This window comes from Pristis pectinata, chromosome 26 (assembly GCF_009764475.1).
Source record: "Pristis pectinata isolate sPriPec2 chromosome 26, sPriPec2.1.pri, whole genome shotgun sequence".
In the NCBI taxonomy this organism is placed as follows: Eukaryota; Metazoa; Chordata; class Chondrichthyes; order Rhinopristiformes; family Pristidae; genus Pristis; species Pristis pectinata.
The window spans coordinates 4,530,180-4,551,525 of NC_067430.1; the positions used below are offsets into that span (position 1 = coordinate 4,530,180).

At 38.6% G+C, this 21,346-nt stretch overlaps 1 protein-coding gene across 5 annotated transcripts in view; it reads right to left on the minus strand.

Annotated features, from left to right (window-relative positions):
- mtor (mechanistic target of rapamycin kinase) overlaps positions 1–21,346 on the minus strand; it is a 237,425-nt gene that overhangs the window by 149,386 nt on the left and 66,693 nt on the right. For all 5 annotated transcript variants that reach the window (XM_052039584.1, XM_052039580.1, XM_052039582.1 and 2 more), the window contains exons 18-23: positions 18,797–18,926; positions 15,195–15,445; positions 10,560–10,646; positions 9,250–9,417; positions 8,352–8,464; positions 7,570–7,732 (exon numbers count right to left, since the gene is read on the minus strand). In XM_052039584.1, the coding sequence (XP_051895544.1) occupies positions 7,570–7,732; positions 8,352–8,464; positions 9,250–9,417; positions 10,560–10,646; positions 15,195–15,445; positions 18,797–18,926 (912 nt within the window). The remainder of the gene's footprint in view (positions 1–7,569; positions 7,733–8,351; positions 8,465–9,249; positions 9,418–10,559; positions 10,647–15,194; positions 15,446–18,796; positions 18,927–21,346) is intronic.

The window sequence follows — 21,346 nt, forward strand, 5'->3', positions numbered from 1 at the left end:
AGCTGAGACCATGAATCAGTGAGTCCCTTGCGTACTTGGCCAAGTTCACATCCAGATGCACATCATTAATGCTGCTTTCAGTCTAGTCTGTCGGGATTGTCTTTCTTACTTATGACAGGGAAGGCTGTCATTCCACCCAACAAGTCCATGCCAATTCCCAAGATAGGAATCCCATTGGTTCCATTCCACCTCTCCCGATTTCCCTGCACTCAACAACTTATTTTCTCTCACATGCTCATCAACTCCTAAACCTTTTGTGTCACACTAAGGAGTAATTTACTGTAGACAAGAGATTGCAGGTGCTGGAATCTGGAGCAATGAAGTGCTGGAGGAAGTGAGCAGGTCAGGCAACATCTGTGGAAGGAAATGGACAGTCGATGTTTCGGGTCCTGAAACATCCACTGACCATTTCCTTCCACAGATGCTGCCTGACCCACTGAATTCTTCCGGTATGCTATTAATCTTCTCGCAAGTCCCTGGGACATGGGAGGAAACCAGAGCAGCCTGCCTAAACCTGTGCAGTTACAGGGAAACTGCACACGTAACTCCCAAAGTCATTAATTGCTGCAACACCCATGGCCCCTCTCTGTGATTCACACCACAAGTCTACTAAACCAACTGAAGCCATAATCTGTTTCACATAACATTCTTGATTCTTCAATCACTTGCACATTAATGTATCAAGAGAATGAGGGGGTCAGATCAACAATGTACAGGAACCACATCTGCCCCATAATTCATTCCTTAAATGCTAGTCTTAATACATTAAAATAAAATTGCAGTTATATGTGGTAATGTATCACAAGCATCACCATTTACGTTGACAGCCCTTGAACACAGAAATGGAAAAGATAATGCAAACCAACTGGAAGATTGCTTCATTGTTTCCATTCATACTCATTTTTGGACACTGATATAAAAGTTACCAATGGATCTCACAGATTTTGGCATACGGAATTGAGATATTCCTAAATGCAATAATATATTCTAGAACAAAACTGGATACAAAATTAGCTTGGCATCAGGAGTCAGAGGGTGGTAGTGGAGGGATGCTTTTCAGATAGGAGGCCAGTGACCAGCGGTGTGCCACAGGAATCGGTGCTGGGTCCATTGTTGTTCATTATCTACATTAACGATTTGGATGGGAATGTAGCTGGCATGGTTAGTAAGTTTGCAGATGACACCAAAATTGGTGGCATAGTGAACAGTGAAGATTGCAATTGGATCTAGGTCAACTGGGAGAGTGGGCCGCATGGCAGATGGACTTTAACTATGACAACTGCGAGGTGTTGCATTTTGGGAAGGTGGACCAGGGCAGGACTTGTGCAGTAAATGGTAGGGTCATGGAGAGCGATGTAGAACAGAGACCTCTTGGGGTGCAAGCACAGTTCCCTGAAAGTAGCAACATGCATAGAAAACGCAGTGAAGGCGGCATTTGGCATGCTTGTGTTCATCGGTCAGGCCACTGAGTACAAGAGTTGTGGGTGCCATGTTACAACTGTACGAGATGTACCCTTGCAGGGTTTGGGTCACAAGGAGAGACTGAATATGCTGGGGATTCTTTCCCTGGCACAGAGGAGGCTGAGTGGTGACCTTGTAGAGATATATAAAATCTTGAGGGGCATAGATTTAAAGGTGAGAAGGGAAACATTTAAAGGGGACCTGAGGGGCAACTTTTTCCACACAAAGGGCGGTGAGTATGTGGAACAAGTTTGCCAGAGGAAGTGGTGCGGGTACAATTACAATGTTTAAAAGACATTTAGAAAGGTACATGGATAGGAAAGGTTTAGAGGGATGTGGGCCAAATGCAGGCAAATGGGACTTGCTCAGGTAGGCAACTTGGTCAGCATGGAGCACTTAGACCAAAAGGCCTGATTCTGTGTTGTGTAACTGTATGACTTTAGTAACTGAAAAGCACGGAACCACAGATGCTGGAAATCTGAAGTAAAATCAGAAATGCTGGGCATAATCAGCAGATCAAACAATATGCAGAGAAAAAACGATTCCTCTTTTCAGGTGGGTCAACTGGAAGATTGGGGAAACAGCATGTTTCTGTTCCATCCAAGTCTTTGACTAAGTAGAATTGTACAGAGAGAAACCTTCTAATTGTTTATACTACTTAAATGTTGAATGAAAACAGAATGGAGGGAATGTTTATGATGGGTGGAGACCAACCTGCCCAGGTGACACAATTGCTTTCAGTCCCATCTGAGAGAGGGAAATGATTGCTTATTATCCAAAATTAATGGGGCCTGTACAGAAAAAAACCTGCTGGAATTGTGAGATGCAGAACACCGCATTTGCTGGAATTAGAATGGACTGAATACTACCTGCAGATCTAAAGCAGATCTACATAATTCTTTAAGTTTCTGTCTTTCCAACACCACATACCCACTCTCGCCAGCCCAAACACAAGACCAATACCAACAATGAACAAACTCAATATCGCACACCATCCTTCATAACATAGAGGTCTAATTTTAGTTTTCATTCAACATTTAAGTAGTATAAACAATTAGAAGGTTTCTCTCTGTACAATTCTACTTAGTCATAGACTTGGATGGAACAGAAAAACAGACCCTTCGGCCCACCACATCCATGCCGACCCTTTTGCCCATCTGCACTAATTGCACGAGGCTACATTAGGACAAATTCCTTCTCTGCCCGACCTATTTATGTGTCTATTTAAATGCCTCTTTAATATTGTAATTCTATCTGATTCCACCAACTCCTCTGGCAACATATTCCAGATATCAGCTACTCTTTGCAAAAATAACTTACTCCTCAGATCCCCTATAAAACTTCTTCCTCTCACCTTAAAACTATGCCTTCTTGTTTTTGATGAGACATAAAAACAAACTAAAACAGGCTGCAATTATAATCCCGTCTCCAGACGACTTCCTCTTCCTTGGTGAGGAAATCAAATCAACGGGGAAGCTTTTTTTCTGACCAGAGTTGTCCATGCAGTGATACGACGAAAAGGCTCAAAGTCACAATAAGTTTTGATCAAACAAGCAGAAACAAACAAAATCTACCAACCTGGTGAGGTAGCTAACCACAGGGCATAAACTTAAGATCAACAAGAGGGGGGAAAAAAAACAAGATTTATGTGGAGAATTACTCAGAAGCAGAATATGTAAAAAAATTTTTAAGAAGTGGTAGTTGAAAACAAAAACTGTAGAAGATTATGGGATCAAATGGATGGCCCCATGAAAGGTTGCATGGGTGAAACAGGCCAACTAGTCTTTCTCTGGACTGTAGCATGTTATTCTACTATTAAGCATTTAGCATCATGCATTAACCACTCTTAACTGTAAAATAACCAATTTTATTCAGCCAATGAACACCCTCTCTGGCAATTCGGGAAGGGAGCCAGAGTGTCTTTACAAGGAACACTCAAGGAACACAGCAGACATTTCAACCTTCTGTTGAACCTATCTGGACTCTCCTCAACATGTCAATTTGGGAAATTGTATTGCATATCACTTGGCACTGACACACCTTCCGAGTCCACCCTCAGCCCTGAAGAGGTTCTTTGTTCTTGAAGAATACATACTGTTATCTTTTCAATATTTTTAAAAGATTTCACTCCTCACCCTCTTAAGAAATGAATTGACTTGTACTAAATGACCAAAACAACCTTTTACTCACAATTTATTTTATTGCTATAGAAATTTCTAAAATCAGGAAAATGACTAAACTTCCACAAATACATTCTTATAAATTCATGAAAAATATTGACACTGATGATGCAATTTAAAAAATTGCACTGAAAAAAAAGAATTCAGATGAAGTTTTTTTTTCCACATTTTGAGACAAATGATTTCACTGTTCCAGTTGTAGTTGATGGAACAATGAACCCAAATTCCTGCATGTTAAAAAGGCATACAAAGCCTGCTGTGAAAGGTTTATGTAATAAAAATAATTCCTTCATACTGCATACAGCTCTGTAATGCATCACTGCATTTAACGTCCTTCTACGAATGTCTCAAAAGGCACCACTTTCCAGTCCTCAGTTTTTCACAGTAAACCAAAGACTGTATCAAAACAGTTTTCCTCAACTTTATTTTTATTGCTAACTAGGAGAAAAGTATTAAGCATTCTTTTCACCAATACACAAAACACTGCCATTCATTGAAAGGAAACACATCTCACACTTCTCTAGATACAAAACCTTGCCAAAAATAGCAACTTTAAATCTTGATTCATTTTAGTAAACATTCATTATACGTCCTTAGTTACAAAAGACAGTGATTTCGAGGCTGCATTCTCAAGATATAGGCTCCAAGATATTCAAAAACCATTCAAGAAATGCTTATGTTTAGACTGCCATCTCAACCAATTATTTGCATACAACTTATAGTCAGTAAGTCCTTGCTATTAATTTACTTGCATTATTCAAAAAAGAAACCACAATCATTAGTTACAAATTTAAGTACCTCATGGTGATATGGTAACGCGAACTGTGGTGATGTTAAGGGCAGCACTAACAGGAAAGCAATAATCAGTCTTCCATTCTATTATTTTTGAAAGCCTTTTGCAGCTAAGACACGCTTAAAATATAAAAGTCAACGTAAAACAGACAAATTCAGATGCAAATTAAATTCTGAAAATACCAAAGAACCAAAGGCAGTAAACGAACATACAACATAGAACAGTACATCACAGGAACAAGCCCTCTGGCCCACGATGTTGTGCCGAACTAATTAAACTAGTAATTAAATGCCTAACTAAACTAATCCCTTCTGCCTACAAAATGTCCATATCCCTCTATTCCCTACACATTCATGTGCCTATCTAAGAGCCTCTTCTACACCTCTATTGTATTTGCTTCCACTACCATCCCTGGCAACACATTTCAGGCACCCACCACTCTCCATGTAAAAAAACTTGCCCTGCCTATCTCCTTTGATCTTACCCCCTCTCACCTTAAATGCATGCCCTCCAGTATTAGACATGTTGAGCCAGGAAAGAGATACCAGCTGTCTACTCTATCTATGCCTCTCATAATCTTATAAACTTATATCAGGTCTCCCCTCAGCCTCCGTCGCTTCAGAGAAAACAGCTTAAGTTTGTCCAACCTCTCCTCACAGCACATACCCTCTGTTAGGGATTATTCTGGAGTTGTGAAATGATGGATAGCAGACATTGATTAAAATGAGAACCAGTCTTCAGGAAATAAAAGTTGTTCACAATTTGACTAACTGATGCTTTGGGGTCATTGAAACCAATCGTTCGGCATAGGACATTCTGATTCTGTGCTATTGAAACTACGCAGGGGATGACAATATACAAATGTTCATGTTAATTGGTGCTCATTGAAAACTTCAGGATGAGATCGGGGAAGGCATTAAGTGGCCATCCCCTGCAGTAGCACATTGTTAAAGGCATATCCCTCAGAACAGGTCTGTTTTGTCACTTAATATCCTGGCTAGTTGTACATTCATGAAGCCCCCCCCCCCCCCCAACACTAACAAAAAGGGTTTAGTTTTGTTGTCTGGAGTTTATGCTCAGAGGCTTTCAGAACAGACACCAGTACTGAATATTCAAAGCAGTTCTGCTGGTTGGGATGTGCTACCATTGTAAATATGCTAATTCTGCAAATTTACCTATATTCAAGATGCTAAAGTAGGTGACTGGGGGGACATGTTGTTTCTGACCAAACTGAGCCACACGGAAGCTGCAGCTGGGAGATACAGAAGTCTCCCAACAGATCTTCTGGACAGTCTAAGAGAATCTCACTTTCCTGCCACAATGTTTTATACTGCTTAAGCACAAATATAACAATAAACAATTAACTACAATTTCAATGGCTATAATCACCTACTTAACTCCAAACAACCAAAATAAACCCCTTTTGTTACAATGTTGGGGGGGGGGAGCTTCATCAACATACAACTAGCCAGGATATTAAGTGACAAAACATTGAGTGGCAAGGATATACCTTGAACAATGTGCTAATACAGGAATGGCTACTTAACGCCTTCCCTGATCTCATCCTGAGTTTTCAATGAGCACCAATTAGCATGAACATTCATCTATTGTCTTCCCCTGCATAGGTTTGATGGTACAGAATCAGAACGTTCCTCATCCAATGATTGGTTTCAACAACCCCAAAAGCCTGCTTTACTCCACGGATACTGCCTAGCCTGATGACTTCCTCCAGCATCATACTGTTTTCCTTCCTCATGACAACAACCCTGTTGGTTTTTTTACACTTCCCCCTAATCTGCCTGCATATCTGTTCCTCAATATTCTGGAAGCTACAGCGGGGAGTGGGGGTTCTGTTGTATAATCCCATCAGAATGATTGCACCTTTCTTATTTTTGAGTTCTATCCATATAGACTCAGTGGATGAGACTGTTTTAGGTGGTTGGTCAGCTTTCTCTGCAGAATTAAGAAACAACAATTGCACACCTCCAAACATGAACCAAAATTTCAATGGTCAAGTTGAGAACTCAGAATTTGGACTGTTTTCTTTTTCCATAGAGGTTTGTCTGCTTTAAGTGGACAGTCTTCACCATAGAAGGCTTTCTTATTTTAAACAACAAGCCAAACACACAAGGTATATTTTGACGCAAAATGCATTTTGTGCATACTGCTGCTGTAGGTGTGTTCCTGGCCTTTCAGTTTGGTTATAGCGTCATTGAGGCATACAACATGGAAACAAGCCCTTCGGCCCAACTGATTCATGCCGACCTAGATTCCTACCTAAGGTAGTCCCATTTGTTCTGTTTGGCCAATTTCTAAACTTTTCCTATCCATGTACTTGTCTAACTACCTTTTAAATGATTGTTAATGTACCTTACTCAACCACTTTCTCTGGCAGCTCATTCCAAATACTGACCACCCTCTGGGTTGAAAAGGTTGCCCTTCAGGTTCCTATTAAATCTCTCCCCTCTCACCTTAAACAAATGCCCTCCAGTACTTGATTCCCCAACCCTGGGAAAAAGACTATGCGCATTGACCCTATTTCCTCATGATTTTATACACCTCTGTAAGATCACCCCTCATTCTCCAACGCTCCAATGAAAATAGTCCCAACCTGCTCAACCTCTCTTCACAACTCAGTCCCTCAAGCATCCTCGTAAATCTTCTTTGCACTCTTTCAAGCTTAATAGCAGCCTTCCTATAGCAGGGTGGTCAATGGAATGAAGGGAGTTGGTTTCAGTTCCATAACTGCAATGAAATGGTACACAACTCTCATGTGAACTAGAGAAAGACCAAACTTTCTGGGCAACATAGCACTTCATCATCAGCCTCAAAGAGCAGCCCTTTAACACCTCCAATTACAGTTTCCTATTTCTCTGAATGAGATTACCATTTCAGAATGGCTTCACTTCTGCTCATAAACAACTGGATTGACACTGGGTAAATTCATCCCATATGGCTAACATTAGAGTAAAAATATGATGCTCTGAATTAGATTCAAACCCTGTCCAAAAGGTGAAATGGTTTCATTATTCCCACTAGCAAGCAATAATGCTGGAAAAATAAATGCATATACACGTAGTATACTATAAGTTTTTATATCCAAACTGGAAAGATGGGTAAAGCATTTGTTTTCACCTTTTTCCCAAGCTGGAATACCAAAGAAGAAAGTGTGTCCATTGCAGTTTGACGCAATTCCGGAGTACAATCCAGTGTACGAACGATTGGATGAATAATCCTCGAGGCATAGTCTGTGAAGTCCAGAGATTCTGTCAGACGATCCAGAGTCTCCAAGGCCACCCTAGCATATTTTGGAAATAGATCAATGTATGATCACCAAGAAACTAGACCAATTTTTGGCCTTTCTCCTTCCAATCATACTTACATTTGGCCAAAATGTTTGGATTCCATATACTCGGAATCTATTATTTTACTATTTTGCAGGCCTTCCATAACCCTCACTGTGCAGATGCTATATTTTGCCACATTTCATATTGTTTTAATCAAACCTTCAGAAACATGCCAATCCAAAAAGTAGACCCTTAACTGTATTACCTTTAGACTCACCATTTTTTGATAGCAAATTACAACAAATGCTTATGTTTATTTTGTCATGCAAGTTATATATAAAATTTAGGTTCAGGTTAACTTATGTTTGTCATGCTTGTAATGTACTGTGCTGCTGCTGCAAAAAGCTAATTTTCATGGCATTTATACCTGGGTATGTATGCCTATGACAATAAACTTGAACCTAGTAATTTTGTTACATGTGACACCACCCTCGAATCTCATCTACTCTCAATGATTCTCCATCCTGTTTATAAAGCTGAAAGCAGGTACAAAAGTGACCAATTTTTGTTAAAGATTTTTGAAGCAGCTGCAGAAAATAATAAATTGTAAATATACAACTGAAGACTTACTTTCTAGGTCCCAAGGGTACTTCCTGTCCATCAAATAATTTGACAATTGGAGGAAGCAGAAGATGCAGATAATCATCCAAATTGGCTCCAAATAGTTGTATTGCATTCAGTAACTGCAAAAAGAAAACGAAGAGAAAATCAAAGCAGAACAGAAATTTATTTTCATCATGAATCTATAGGAGACATAAGGGAGAGCCAATTTCTTGGCATCAACATCTTATTAGGAGAATCTAGTGATCAAAATGAATATTGAATGGCAACAAACAAGTGTCTTTTCCAATTATAAGAAAGTAGGAAGTAGCATGATCCTGTGGGAAATTGACGATCCTTATCAAAATTGTGTCTACTGGAAATGCTAATGTGATTAAAAATGCAACAATATCAATAAAGCCAGGAATTCAATCAGGTTGCACATCACATGAGTATTATGATGTTAGTTTTAATGACAAATCTTTTTTTTAAATCTACCTTCTTTATTATCAATGACCAATTAAGTTGAATAGATTTTTAATAATAAATACAAATTCAGTCATTGCCAAGTTGTTACTAAGAGGGGCCGACAATTTGTGTTGCAATTTTGATCTTGTTGATTATTATCTACTTACTTTAATCTCACAACACATGAAAAATTAAACCATTAATCATTTAAGAATGTACTGTAAAGCACTGATGCCAACTTCTGACAGTTTACTCTGGTTCACTAAGCTTTCAAAAACAGTTTTGGAATATAGAATGGTAGTCCAGCAGTCTAAAAGAAAACAAAGATTGAATAAAACATTTTACACCATGAATAGAAAACTGTCAAGGGCTTGAAAACTGGATACTTTAGGCTGGGGGATTTCAACTAAATAACAATTTGGTCCATCATTAAATGATATCAAAACTTTCCGTGACTCACCTTGATTGTGACACTGCGGCCTGTGCTGGTATCGTGCATGAAGACACGTAACATGTGAGGAATCAGCTGTGGCAGATAAAGCTTGAACTCCCCTCCCAAAGCAACAACAATTTGCTCAATAACCAGAATAATGGTGTTCTGCATTTGGTTGTTAAGTGTCCAATATTCCTGTAAACAGCAGAAGATAATGACCTTTAAAATTAAACCTGAATTTAAAGTTATTTTTAAGAAATGTACTTGATGGGAGAATGGGACCAATGGGCTGAATGGCCTCATTCTATGCCATTCAGAAATATGAGAACATAAAATGAGAAGTAAAATGCAAAAGTTGTAGTAATGAGTTACTGCTGGGTCAAAATTCTGGAACTTTGTTACAGCATGGACCATCCCAGTTGAACGTAACCGTTAAGAGTGGGCATTAAATCCTGCACTTGCTAACGATACCCACGTTAGATAAATAAATACAAACAGCCAAACTTAAGTCATTGTTTGCCTTAATGTACGATCCAATGGCATATTCTAAATGTAATTACTCTAAATTATGCATTGTTAACTTCAACATTTTCAGAGTTGAAACACTTTGGAAATCATATTTCAATTCTCCAGTTCCAGCACTTAAAAATAGTCCAACCATTATGCCCAGAAACTATTACTGGGATACGTTTCAAACACTACATGAGGGAGAACATAATTTCCCCTGGAAATCATACCATTGTTTTAGAATTGAGTAGTGCAGAAAGAGAGCATTTGGCCCATTGATCTATGCCAGATAGCAACAGGTGCTATGCTACTCATTGAAACTGTACACTTCCACAATTTGAGAAACTAAATAACTCCCAATTAAGCAACACTTCTGTTTAAAAATTCTCATCCTTGTGGTCAAATCCATCAGCAGCTGCATCCTTCCCAATCTCCTCCAGTCCTAAGGAATATCTATGCTAATCCAATTCTGGCATCTTGAACATTGCCAATTTTAAATCACTCCACTATCAAGACTATGCTCTAATTTCCTCTCTGCCTTTCCATGTTACTCTTTCCTCTCAGCTGCTCTTTCACATCTCCACATACGGTTCTGCATTAAATTGCATTTGATAATGCCCGAGTAAAGCACCTCGTGAGATTTTAATGTTTAAACTGCTACAGAAATTCAAATTGCTGTTATCAGAGTTAAAAATGTCATATAGAAGTCTACAGGCAAGAGAAGAGATAATTATTTATGGAACGCAGAGTGATCCAGGCTTTCTAAAATAAACCTCAAGCAATTTTAAAATGGACAAGAGGAGATAATATAATTGATAAATGGTACTCACTTTAATCAAGGCAAATATATCATCCATATAGGGTCGAATATGAATTTTCACAAATGAAACGAGCATTCCCAGCTGCTGGAACAAAAACTGCAAGAAAACAAAATGTTATATAATTTGGAAATAACATTCTTCACCTGAAGGTACACAATTATATACATGATTCAGAAATAACATTCTTTGCCATGTCCTTTCTATGAATAGCACTACTATTAAATAGTAACCTCAAAATTCAGCAAAGTCCCAGCAGATTATTGGTTTCAAATGTATTAAAATGTGGACATAAGAAGGAATGAGCCTGTCAGTAGTTATCCAACAAAGTATCAATAGAAAACGTCAACATTATTGACAAACTCACAAGTCATGCATCAAGTTGTCTGCAAAGATTTTAATGACGACCAAGTGAATTTTTAAGCAAATCTAAAACCAATCCCAACCCAAACTAAGGAAATCAGATCATTTTTATTTACTTGACGGGTGGTAAACCAATTATTGATACAAAAGAAAAGTCACAGAGTCATACAGCATGGAATCTGGCTCTTCAGCCCGACTTGTCTATGCTGTCCAAGATGTCCATCCACACTAATCCCATTTTCCTGCATTTGTGCATTTGGCCCAGATCCCTCTGTTCCTTTCCTGTCCAAAGACTTGTTAAATGCTGCAATTGTACCTGCGTCTACCAACTCAGGCAGCTTGTCCAATATACCCACCACATTTGTGTGAAAAATTTGTCCCTCAGATCCTCTTTAAACATTTCCCCTCTCACCTTAAATCCATAGTTCTTTAGTTTTAGACTCCCCTCCCTTTGGAAAAAGACTGACTACCCTATCTTTGCCCTTCATAATTTTATAAACCTCTTTTTAAGGTCACCCCTCAGCCTCCTGCACTCCAGTGAGAACAATCCCAACCTATCCAATCTCTCCTTGTAACTAAAACCCTCCATTCCAGGCAACATCCTGGTGATTCTCTTCTGCATTCTTTCTAGCTCTCCCACATCCTTTCAATAGTGTGGTGGCCAGAACAGCACACAATATTCCAGGTGTGGCCTAACCAATGCCTTGTACAGCTACAACATGATGTGCCAACTCTTATACTCAATACCTTTGCCTATGAAGGCAAGCAAGCTAAATGCCTTCTTCACGACTCTAACCACCTGTATCACCATTTTCAGGGAACTATGAACTTGCACCCCAATGTCCCTCTGCACATCAATGCTTCTAAGGTCCCTGCCATTTACTGTCTATGTCTCGCCTGCATTAGACAACCCAAAATGCAGAACCTCTCAGTTGTCAGGATTAAGTTCCACTTTCCAAAACTCTGCCCAACTTTCCAGCTGATCTATGCCCCTCTGTGTCCTGAAGCATCCATCCTCACCACCCACCACTCAACCAATATTCACGTCATAAGCAAAATTACTTATCGGACCACAGACATTCTCATGCAAGTCGTTTACGTATATGGCAAACAACGAAGGTCCCAGCACTGATCCCTGCAGTATGCAAGACTTCCAAGTCAGAAAAACAACCCTCCACCACTACCCTCTGCCTCCTATCACCAAGTCAATTTTGGATCCAATTTGCCAAAACACCTTGGACCTCATTTCTGCCTTTCCAAGTGATCGTAAATCCGATCCCTAAGAATTTTTCCAATAGTTTCCCTACGAGTGACGCAAAGCTCACAGGCCTATAGTTTCCTGGCTTAACCCTACCGCCCTTCATGAATATGGGAATAACATTAGCTACCCTCCAGTCTTCCAGCTCTTCACCTGTGGCTAAAGATAATGCAAAAATCACTGCCAGAGCCTCAGCAATCTCCTCCCTTGCCTCCTGTGGCACCCTGGTATAGATTTCATCAGACCCTACCTAGGGGTTTGTCCACCTTGACGTGCATCAATATCTCTAACACTTCCTCCTTCCCAATGCATACATGCTCCAGACTATCAGCATACATCTCCCCTAACTCTCCATCCTTCTCCCCCTCACCTCCCCCCCAACAAATACTTACAAAATATTTACATTAAATATTCATTCAGGAACCATACACATCCCCTGGATCCACGCAAAGACTTCCCTTTTGGTCCCGGTGGGGACCCACTCCTTCCCAACTACCCTCTTGCTCCTCATATAGTTATATAAAATGTTTTGGAATCCTCTTTAATTTTGTTGTCTAGGCTATTTCACATCCCCTTTTCGCCCTCCTGTTTTCTTAAGATATCTCCTATATCCTCTATAAACCTCAAAGGATTCATTTTATAACAATTTCCTATATGTGACATATTCTTCCTTCTTTTTTCTGATCAAACCCTCAATTTCCTTTCGAGACACAAGAGACCACAGATGCTGGAACCTGGAGCAACAAACAAGATGCTTAGGAACTTAGTGGGCCAGGCAGCATCCATGGAGGGAAATGTATAGTCAATACTTCAGTCCAGATGGAGGGACTCGACCCGAAATGTCGACTGTCCATTTCCTTCCGCAGATGTTGCCTGACCCACTGAGTTCTTGCCGCATCTTTGCTGCTCCTCAATTTCCTTTGTTAAACAAGGTTCCCTAATTTTACCATCTTTGCTTCTTAGCCTTATAGAGATATGTTGACTCTGAGCTCTTACTACTTCACTTTTAAACTCCCACTTGTTGGATGTTGTTTTTCCCTATAGCAGCTGCCTCCAGTCTACTATCACCAGGTCCTGTCTTATACCGTTGAAGTTAGCCTTCTCCCAATTCAAGACCTTAACTCCACGTCCAACCTTGTCTTTTGCCACAACCACATTAAAGCTTACTGAGTTGTGGTCACTGTTTGCAAAGAGTTCTTCCACAAACACTTCCTCCACTTGTACATCCTCTCTCCCTAGAATAAGGTTGAGTATACCCTCCTCCCTCATTGGACTCTCATCACATTGCTTTAAAAACCCTTCATGGACGCATTCATTAAATTCCACCCTAAGCCCATTGCACTAAGGCAATCCCAATCAATATTGGGAAAGTTAAAATCCCCCACAATTACAACCCTGTTGCTTTTAGATCCTACTGCTATTTATCTCCAAATCCAGCTGACTATTTGGAAATCTACAGCATATTCACAAAGTGATCAACCTTTTCTTATTTCAAACTTCTACCCACAGAGCTTAATTTGCCAATCCCTCCAGGATATCCTCCTTGAGTATTACTGCAACATTCTCCCTAAGCAGCATTTCAACACCACCTCCGCCTTTCGGAACCCATTCACCACACCTGAAAATACTATTTTCTAAAAAAGCTAAACATAAATTGGGACAATATCCATTTGACTCACTGCATGAATCCAGTTTACCTTGGAGTGACCCTGGACCATTCTATTTAAGTATTAAGATGGGAACTTAAAAATGCTGAATATACGAAAGACCTAGCAGAACTTGGTAATAGATACACCTACAATAGTTTTTCATTTTCCAGATGTTGACAGCCTAATGTTTACTTGCAACTCTTGCGGATTTGTTTTTCTTTTTTCCTTTGCACCTAATTCTTTTTTAAACTGATGTTTTTAATATAAAAATCAAATGAATAGATGGCCTTTTAGAACGGAAGCTAGTGATTGAGTAAGCACTGGATTATTAACTTTAAGAGTTATAAATAAACTAGCAGTGGTAACCCTGCCACAGTATTAGGTATGTTTTAACTATCACAAGACTATACAGCCTTTTAGCCAAGACATCACTTTTAACACCACACTGTAGACTGACAGAGGTCACAGTTGATGTACCATTGCATAGGCATCCATACAATTGTTGATTTGTAGCAGGGATGAGGAAGAATTTTATGGGCTAATTTTACAATTAAGGAATGGAACATGCAACCTGTTATTTTTTTCCTCAAATTATTCCGGATTTTACTCTCAGTGAACATGGCTTGGCTGACAAGAGTAAGTGACAGGAAGGGGAGAATGGGACAGAAAAAGTGTTGCTCAAAAGGGCAGAGAACCGATAGCTCATCTTCAAAAGATTCCTTGAAATACGCTAAAGATATTTGAAACTGTGAAACTGCTATCCACTGCAACAACATTCACAGCTGAGGATTGAGGCTACTCAGTTCCAGGCCCACATTTAGAATCAGTAACGTTTCCTTTGCATATATCAGGTAATGTCCAGGAGTATCTATCCAACTTCCAGAAAAATGTTAAATTAATTTGTGCTTCTGTTGAACAGGCAGCATTTAAGTTTTATTTGTATTTATTAGAGCTTGAGGAACTATTGTACTTTAAGAGGCATTTATACTATTTAAGCTAATGAATGGAATTATCTTGTATTGAGAGAAATACAGCACTATGACATGCAATCATTACAGAAGTGTTTTTATGAGATACATGATGATTAAATGCAAGATAATGTTATCCCTGAGTCAAATAACTGAGATGTAGAAAAAGATGAGGTGTTGTTGCACTCTATTCCATGATCTTACAGATTCTTCATTAGGGAGATTATGTTAATGATCAGGATGGATGATATCAGAGAGCCAGGAAAACTCTTGTTTAAATCCAACTCAACATTGTGCTCTTGTATTTCTTCACAGCAGCCTGTACAACTAACTTGCAGATGATTTATAGAATAAGGTTAATAGAAGCAACTCTTCTTACAATTGTAGGCTCTCATTCAAAAAAACCTACCTCTCGAGTATTGGCATCACACACTCTGATAACATTCAGGAACGTGGGCATGACTTGAGGGAGGAACTGGACGCACTTTAAACCCAAAGACTTGAAGATAAAAGTGACAGCCTGAACGACCATCGTGTGGTGGTTTGAAAGAGATGTGTCTCGCAGGATACGCATGAGGGTTACAACGGCCACAGCTGGGTAAAACTCATCCAGTGGTAAATTCCCCATATTCACCAACATTTCACTAGTGCTGTAATCAGCTGCAATCAAAATAAACAGTAACAGTGTAAATAGGGAATCCCTTTTGAATATTAAAAATTGCAGTGCTACAGACTCACTGGATCAAAACTGTTTCTGACTGCAGCCTATCTTGAGATTAGTGTGAGGTATATAATAGCACAACACAGAAATGGGCCTATTTGGAGGTGTTCACTACTTTTAAAGGCAGCAAAATCACATTGAAGTGTAGAAAGTGGCATACACAGTGGCCTCGTCATACTAATGAACTTGTTAAGATTCCTCACTACAGTCTATGCTTTAAGATGGGAAACAAAAATAGGGTCAAGTCTTACTACAAATAAACTTAAATGTTATATTGAAGACTAATTCTTTACAATCTAGCAAAGAAACAAAATGCTGGAAGCACTCAAAAGGTCAGGCTGCATCTATGGAAAATGAAACAGAGTTAACGTTTCAGTCTGATGAGGGGTCTTTGTCCTGAAATGTTAACTCTGGTTCATTTTCCACAGATGCTGCCCGACCTATTGAATGTTTCCAGTATTTTCTGTTTTCATTTCAGATGTCCAACGTCTGCAGTTTTTTTTTGATTTTTATTTACTTATCTAGCATCAACTCAATGGTTGTGCCATTTGCCTTCTGTAATATAGAAACAATCAAGATGGATTAGTATAGACATGTCATTAAATGAATTCAAAGATTTCAAAGCAAAAACTGGGCAAGGCTGCTGAACTTTAAATATTCCCTAGAACAGCTGCAGGCACTTAAAACAATCATAAATAGTCACACATTAATAACAACAGGAACAGTATACCATTTCCCTTCAATATCTGATCCCAAAAGAATGTCAAGAGCAGGTACAGCAAAATCATCCTGTTGCTCATTTATAAGCCACAAGAAAGGTATGATCATCAATGGACCAAACACCCTCGATCTAGTATTATTTGGTTGGAGGGGTCCATGTTTTACACTCCTTTGAGAACAACATAACCTTCCATACATTACATAACATTGCAAAAGTGAATTAATAAACACTTGAAAACAGTGACGATAAATCATATTTAGAGCTCCTCCTTAAAACAGCAGGTAATTGTAATTACTCACAAAATACTTAATTACAAATGCTGCCTTTGCTGCTCAATCAATAAATCTTGCAAAACAAGACTTTGAATTGCTTCAACAAAATGCATTCACTACCTTGACACAATGCATCAGATGTAGATGTTTCAGTGTTAATAATCCATTCAGCCGTAAGCAGTGCCCAATATCATTACATTTTATTACTCAAGGTCACACTTGATTTCCTGAAGTACATTTAGATGAAGAGACAAAAGGTACAACCAATCTTTGCAAAGTCAGACAAGGTCAGTGCATGTTATACCCAGTTGTGCAGAGCTACTTATGCTATAAATTATATAGAACCATCATTCAATAAAGCCAGAATGTTAATTTCCTTCTCGTAAACTCTCTCCCATTCAAATGCTCTAGCAACAATTCACTATTCGACCATTTTGACTGGCCTTTACAGCCCAGTAATTACTTGCAACAAGGCGACTCTGTCCAGATGTTATGTTATCAGGATATTCACTGATTTATCAATTCCCATAAATAATCTTATATATTGTTTCTCGGCAGACAAGTAAATACATTCTAATGATAGCTTGCAGATACATTTGGAAAGAAGGAACAAAGTTGACCTGAAAATGGCTGTTTAACTCTCCTCTAGACATAATTAAGACTTGGGGGTTTCATAAAGTGTGTCTGGTTATACTTGTTTCATTTAAAAACCAATGAACAGCACTTGTATAAATCTCAATCTAGCATTGCTCAAACTCAGAATGGTCAGATCATAACTCCTACCTTTCAAACAAGTCACTACACTGCCAAACAATAAACAATTAAATTCATTATTTCCATCAGATCAGGCATAATGATTTTTAAACAAAGTTGTTCTTTGATTACAATACGGATTACATTTCCAGAATATGGTGCAGATTGCAGTGTATATGTGAGCAGATGGCCCAAGTCCTTGTGCGTGATGCTACTTGGTGCCTCCCACTGCACACTGTGCATGAGGACATGTCTGGGCTCAACTGAGTCCTCTCAAAGTCAAACAATCTACCGCTGTTAAGGCTTACAAAAGCTGTATGAATGAGACACAAAAGATCTATAAAGTCTGTAAGACAGCACTTTACAATAAGATGTAGAATCCACTGTCTGGCAACATGCATCATTCAATTCAAAACAGAACTTCCTGGTTATAAAAGGAATTTAACATTAACATAAAAAATAAAAATAAAATTGGAAACATTAATAGTAAATGAGGAAGGGGGACATGCAAAACCAGTTCCTGGGACACAAAGTGTAACTTTGCATATCAACAACCAGACAGAAGACCTGAATGATTAGGATTTATCAAACGTATAACAAGGTCCCATTGCCATTCAGAGAATATATTCAACATAGTTGTTGAAATTAGTATCAGTTTCATGAAGAGACCCAGCAGTGTAGCACATGTTAAAACAAGCCCAGGAAACAGGATCAAATAAGATTTATGAAATGTTAGAATGTTCATGAAGTAATACAGTACAGAGGCTGTAGACAACAGCTCAGAATTTAAGTAAAATGCTTCCTGGAAGTCTACATGTACATCTAAATATGCCTGTGTTTTGGTCTTCATTTGCTTTGTGCAAGTGATTTGTTGTGAAATTTCCATTAGCATAGCCTTTTGTAGATAATTATTAAAAACAAGATTAGAGCTTCACTCAATAAAGTTGCTAGTCTTTTAAATCATTCTAGTATAGAAATTATCAGTATCTAATTTCAAATACTCAACATTAAGGCTCAAAATGAAAGTGAAGCAGAAAGGTAATGTGTTCTCCCTTAATTAAGAATACACTGTACTGCTGCTGCAAAAACCTAACTTTCATGGATTTTATATCCTGTGTATGTATGCCTGTGAGAATAATAAACTTGAACTTCAGAATGAATCTCAAAACTAGACAACAAAAGGCAACTCATTTTAGCCAGAAAAACATACAAAGTACTTTTTCCACTAAAAATCACTTACTAGGGTATTTGGTCATGATTCTTACTTATTATTTAAGATTCCTCAGGGGGTTAAGCTTAGGGTAAAGTAAAAAATCTGCAACTTAATGTTCCACTTAATATGTTAGTGCCATCTCAGCATTACAAGATAAAACACACACATCAGTTCAGTGCTTTACTTGGTTCAAAATATAACTTTCAATTTCATGTCAAAAAGAAACAAAATCAAAAATAAAAAGGCCATAAGCAATTAATAGTGGTGTTCATCAAAAAATTGTCAGGTTATTACTAATACAACTGACCCTTAAGGCAAAGGACATTCATACCTGAATCCTGATTTGATTTTGATTCTGATAGACTGACAGCAGAAGCATCCCGGGATTGGTCAATCATCCCAATATTAACCTTGTGCTTGTATGGATCTAAGGCACCCAACAGCCCCAAGACACGGATAGCCTACAGAAAAAAAAAATGCAAGATTGTTAAATAATGCATTGCACCTTCCTTAAAGAAAATCCACACATTTAATTAGCAGTTTTTCAAATCATCACACTTCATAGATTTCTTGCACATTTTCTTTACATCTATAATTATGCAAACATTTGCATGAAATAGATTTTAAATTTCTTCTTGCATGAAGATGGAGCAATATTTACAAATTAATTTCAAGGTCTGCTTGCCACTCTATGATCTCTCCAGACAGAAAGTTTATTGCGAAGATGCCTGTATTATATTTGTGTTGAGGCCACACAATATTGCAAGAAAATAGGAGCAGGAGTAGCCACCAGGTCCCTCAAGCCTGCCCCCACCATTCAATCCTGTGCTAGTTCTCTATAACCCTCAATTCCTCGATCTTACAAATATTTATCTATTTGCACCTTAAATACATCTAATGATCTGACCTCCATCACCCTTGGGGGTAGAGAATTCCAGAGATTCACCCCCAAGGAAAAAATTGCTGCAGACCTCAGTTTTAAATGACTGGCTCCTGATTTTGCAGCTGTGACGCTATGTTTGTGATTTTCCCACTAGCGGAAACATCTCGACATCTACCCTGACAGAATCTTATATGTTTGAATATATTATATATTTATGTCAGACCAGGATGTGATTGTGTCCATTGTTTTATCTGGATTACCACATTCACAGACTGAGGATGCTCTATAAGAGCTATCCTTGTCCTTCAATGCAGCTGAAACAGGAGACTGTGGGTCTTGAAATGCTTTTGGTTCAGTCTGTATTGCAATTGCTGCAAGGAGAGAGTGACCAGGAAAGGTTCCTTGAAATCATGAGGTAAACTGGGACTTCAGGAAGGGAGAGGTACAGATTACATTTGGGGGGCTCAACTGGGGGTCCTCCCATAGTCAAAAACCCTGCAGCTGCTTGCTGGTTGGGTTTGGATATAAAGAATGGCTGCTTTGTACTGTTTTTCACTAGCAGATGCATTGTGCACAGATAGCCTGGAGCTCAGTTATGATGTTTTATCTGCCAAGATGAAGTAATGTTTGATCTTGCCTGTGCCTTTAAGACCACATTTTCAATACTCTAAAAAGACAGGTTTCTACAGTTATTTATTAATGAATGAGGTAAGAGAGAAAATATGGCTGCTAACAGATCTCGGAACTCATTTAAATCTTTTTTCTTTTTAAAAAAAGAAACAAGAGGACTGCAGATGCTGGAATCTAGATGAAATACACAATGATGCTGGAGGAACTCAGCAGGCCAGGTAGCATTCGTGGAGAAAAACAGATGGTCAACGTTTCAGGTCAGGACCCTTCTTCCGGACACGTTTTGGGTCAGGACCCTTCAGGACCGAAATGTTGACCTTCTGTTTTTCTCCATGAATGCTGCCTGGCCTGCTGAGTTCCTCCAGCATCTTGTTGTTTTTTCATCTTTTAAAAAAAGTTTTGCATCTCCAAACATATTGTATTCCAGTATAAGATTTAGAAGTAAAGCCTCAGAATTAATTGATATTTAATTAAGAATCTTTGATGCAAATTTTGTGGATACAGCGGGTGGGGATGTGGGGGAAGGAAGAGCCAAAGTACCACTCATGCTGCTGACCATATATACATATGGTATGTAGGTAGAACGTGAAAACCTGCTCTAGCCCACAGTACTATCCTTAACCAACTCAAAATACCCTCTCAAGTCCAAAGAAAAAATATTGGTTCCAATGAATCTGGAAATGGACAAAGCAAAGGTTTGGCAAAAGAAACACTGGTGGGTCCAAACAATGGGATCTTATGCTATTCAGGACTGGTCAGATGGACCACAATGATTGGTCCAATACCATCTGTTCCTTAGTTTAGAAAGTGGACACATTAGACTTAAAAATTAAATGTAAACTTTGGTTGCTGCAGAAAGTTATATTTATCTAAATCCTTAGAAAGAAGATCCTCCACACAGAATTTGCTTTCAATGTATTTTATTCCTGGACAATTTCTGTAAATAGGCAATGGCATCCAACATTGCTGATGTCCACCTTCAAGTTCAACAATTGATATAACTACTAGGACAATTGGAATCAAAGTCCATGGAAGTGGTTATTCATGGTGATAAGATGATATAAAAGTAAAATATTATTTCACTATATAATTACTCAATGATCCAGATAATTGCAAACAGCAGCTGCAGGCAGAAACAAGTGCTCTGAATATCAATTCTAACAACATCCAACTGGCCTGACTGGCAACCTGAACTATACAAATACCATCATCAAAAGCAGCAGTATGAAAAAAGAAACTTTCATTAAGCTGGAGTGTCATTATGTATTTCTGTAAAACTTAACATCTTGCTTGATTTCCAGTATTTTGTTTTAAATAACTGCTTGCATTTAAGCACGTGAATAGAGATTCTCCATCCTGATCAGAATT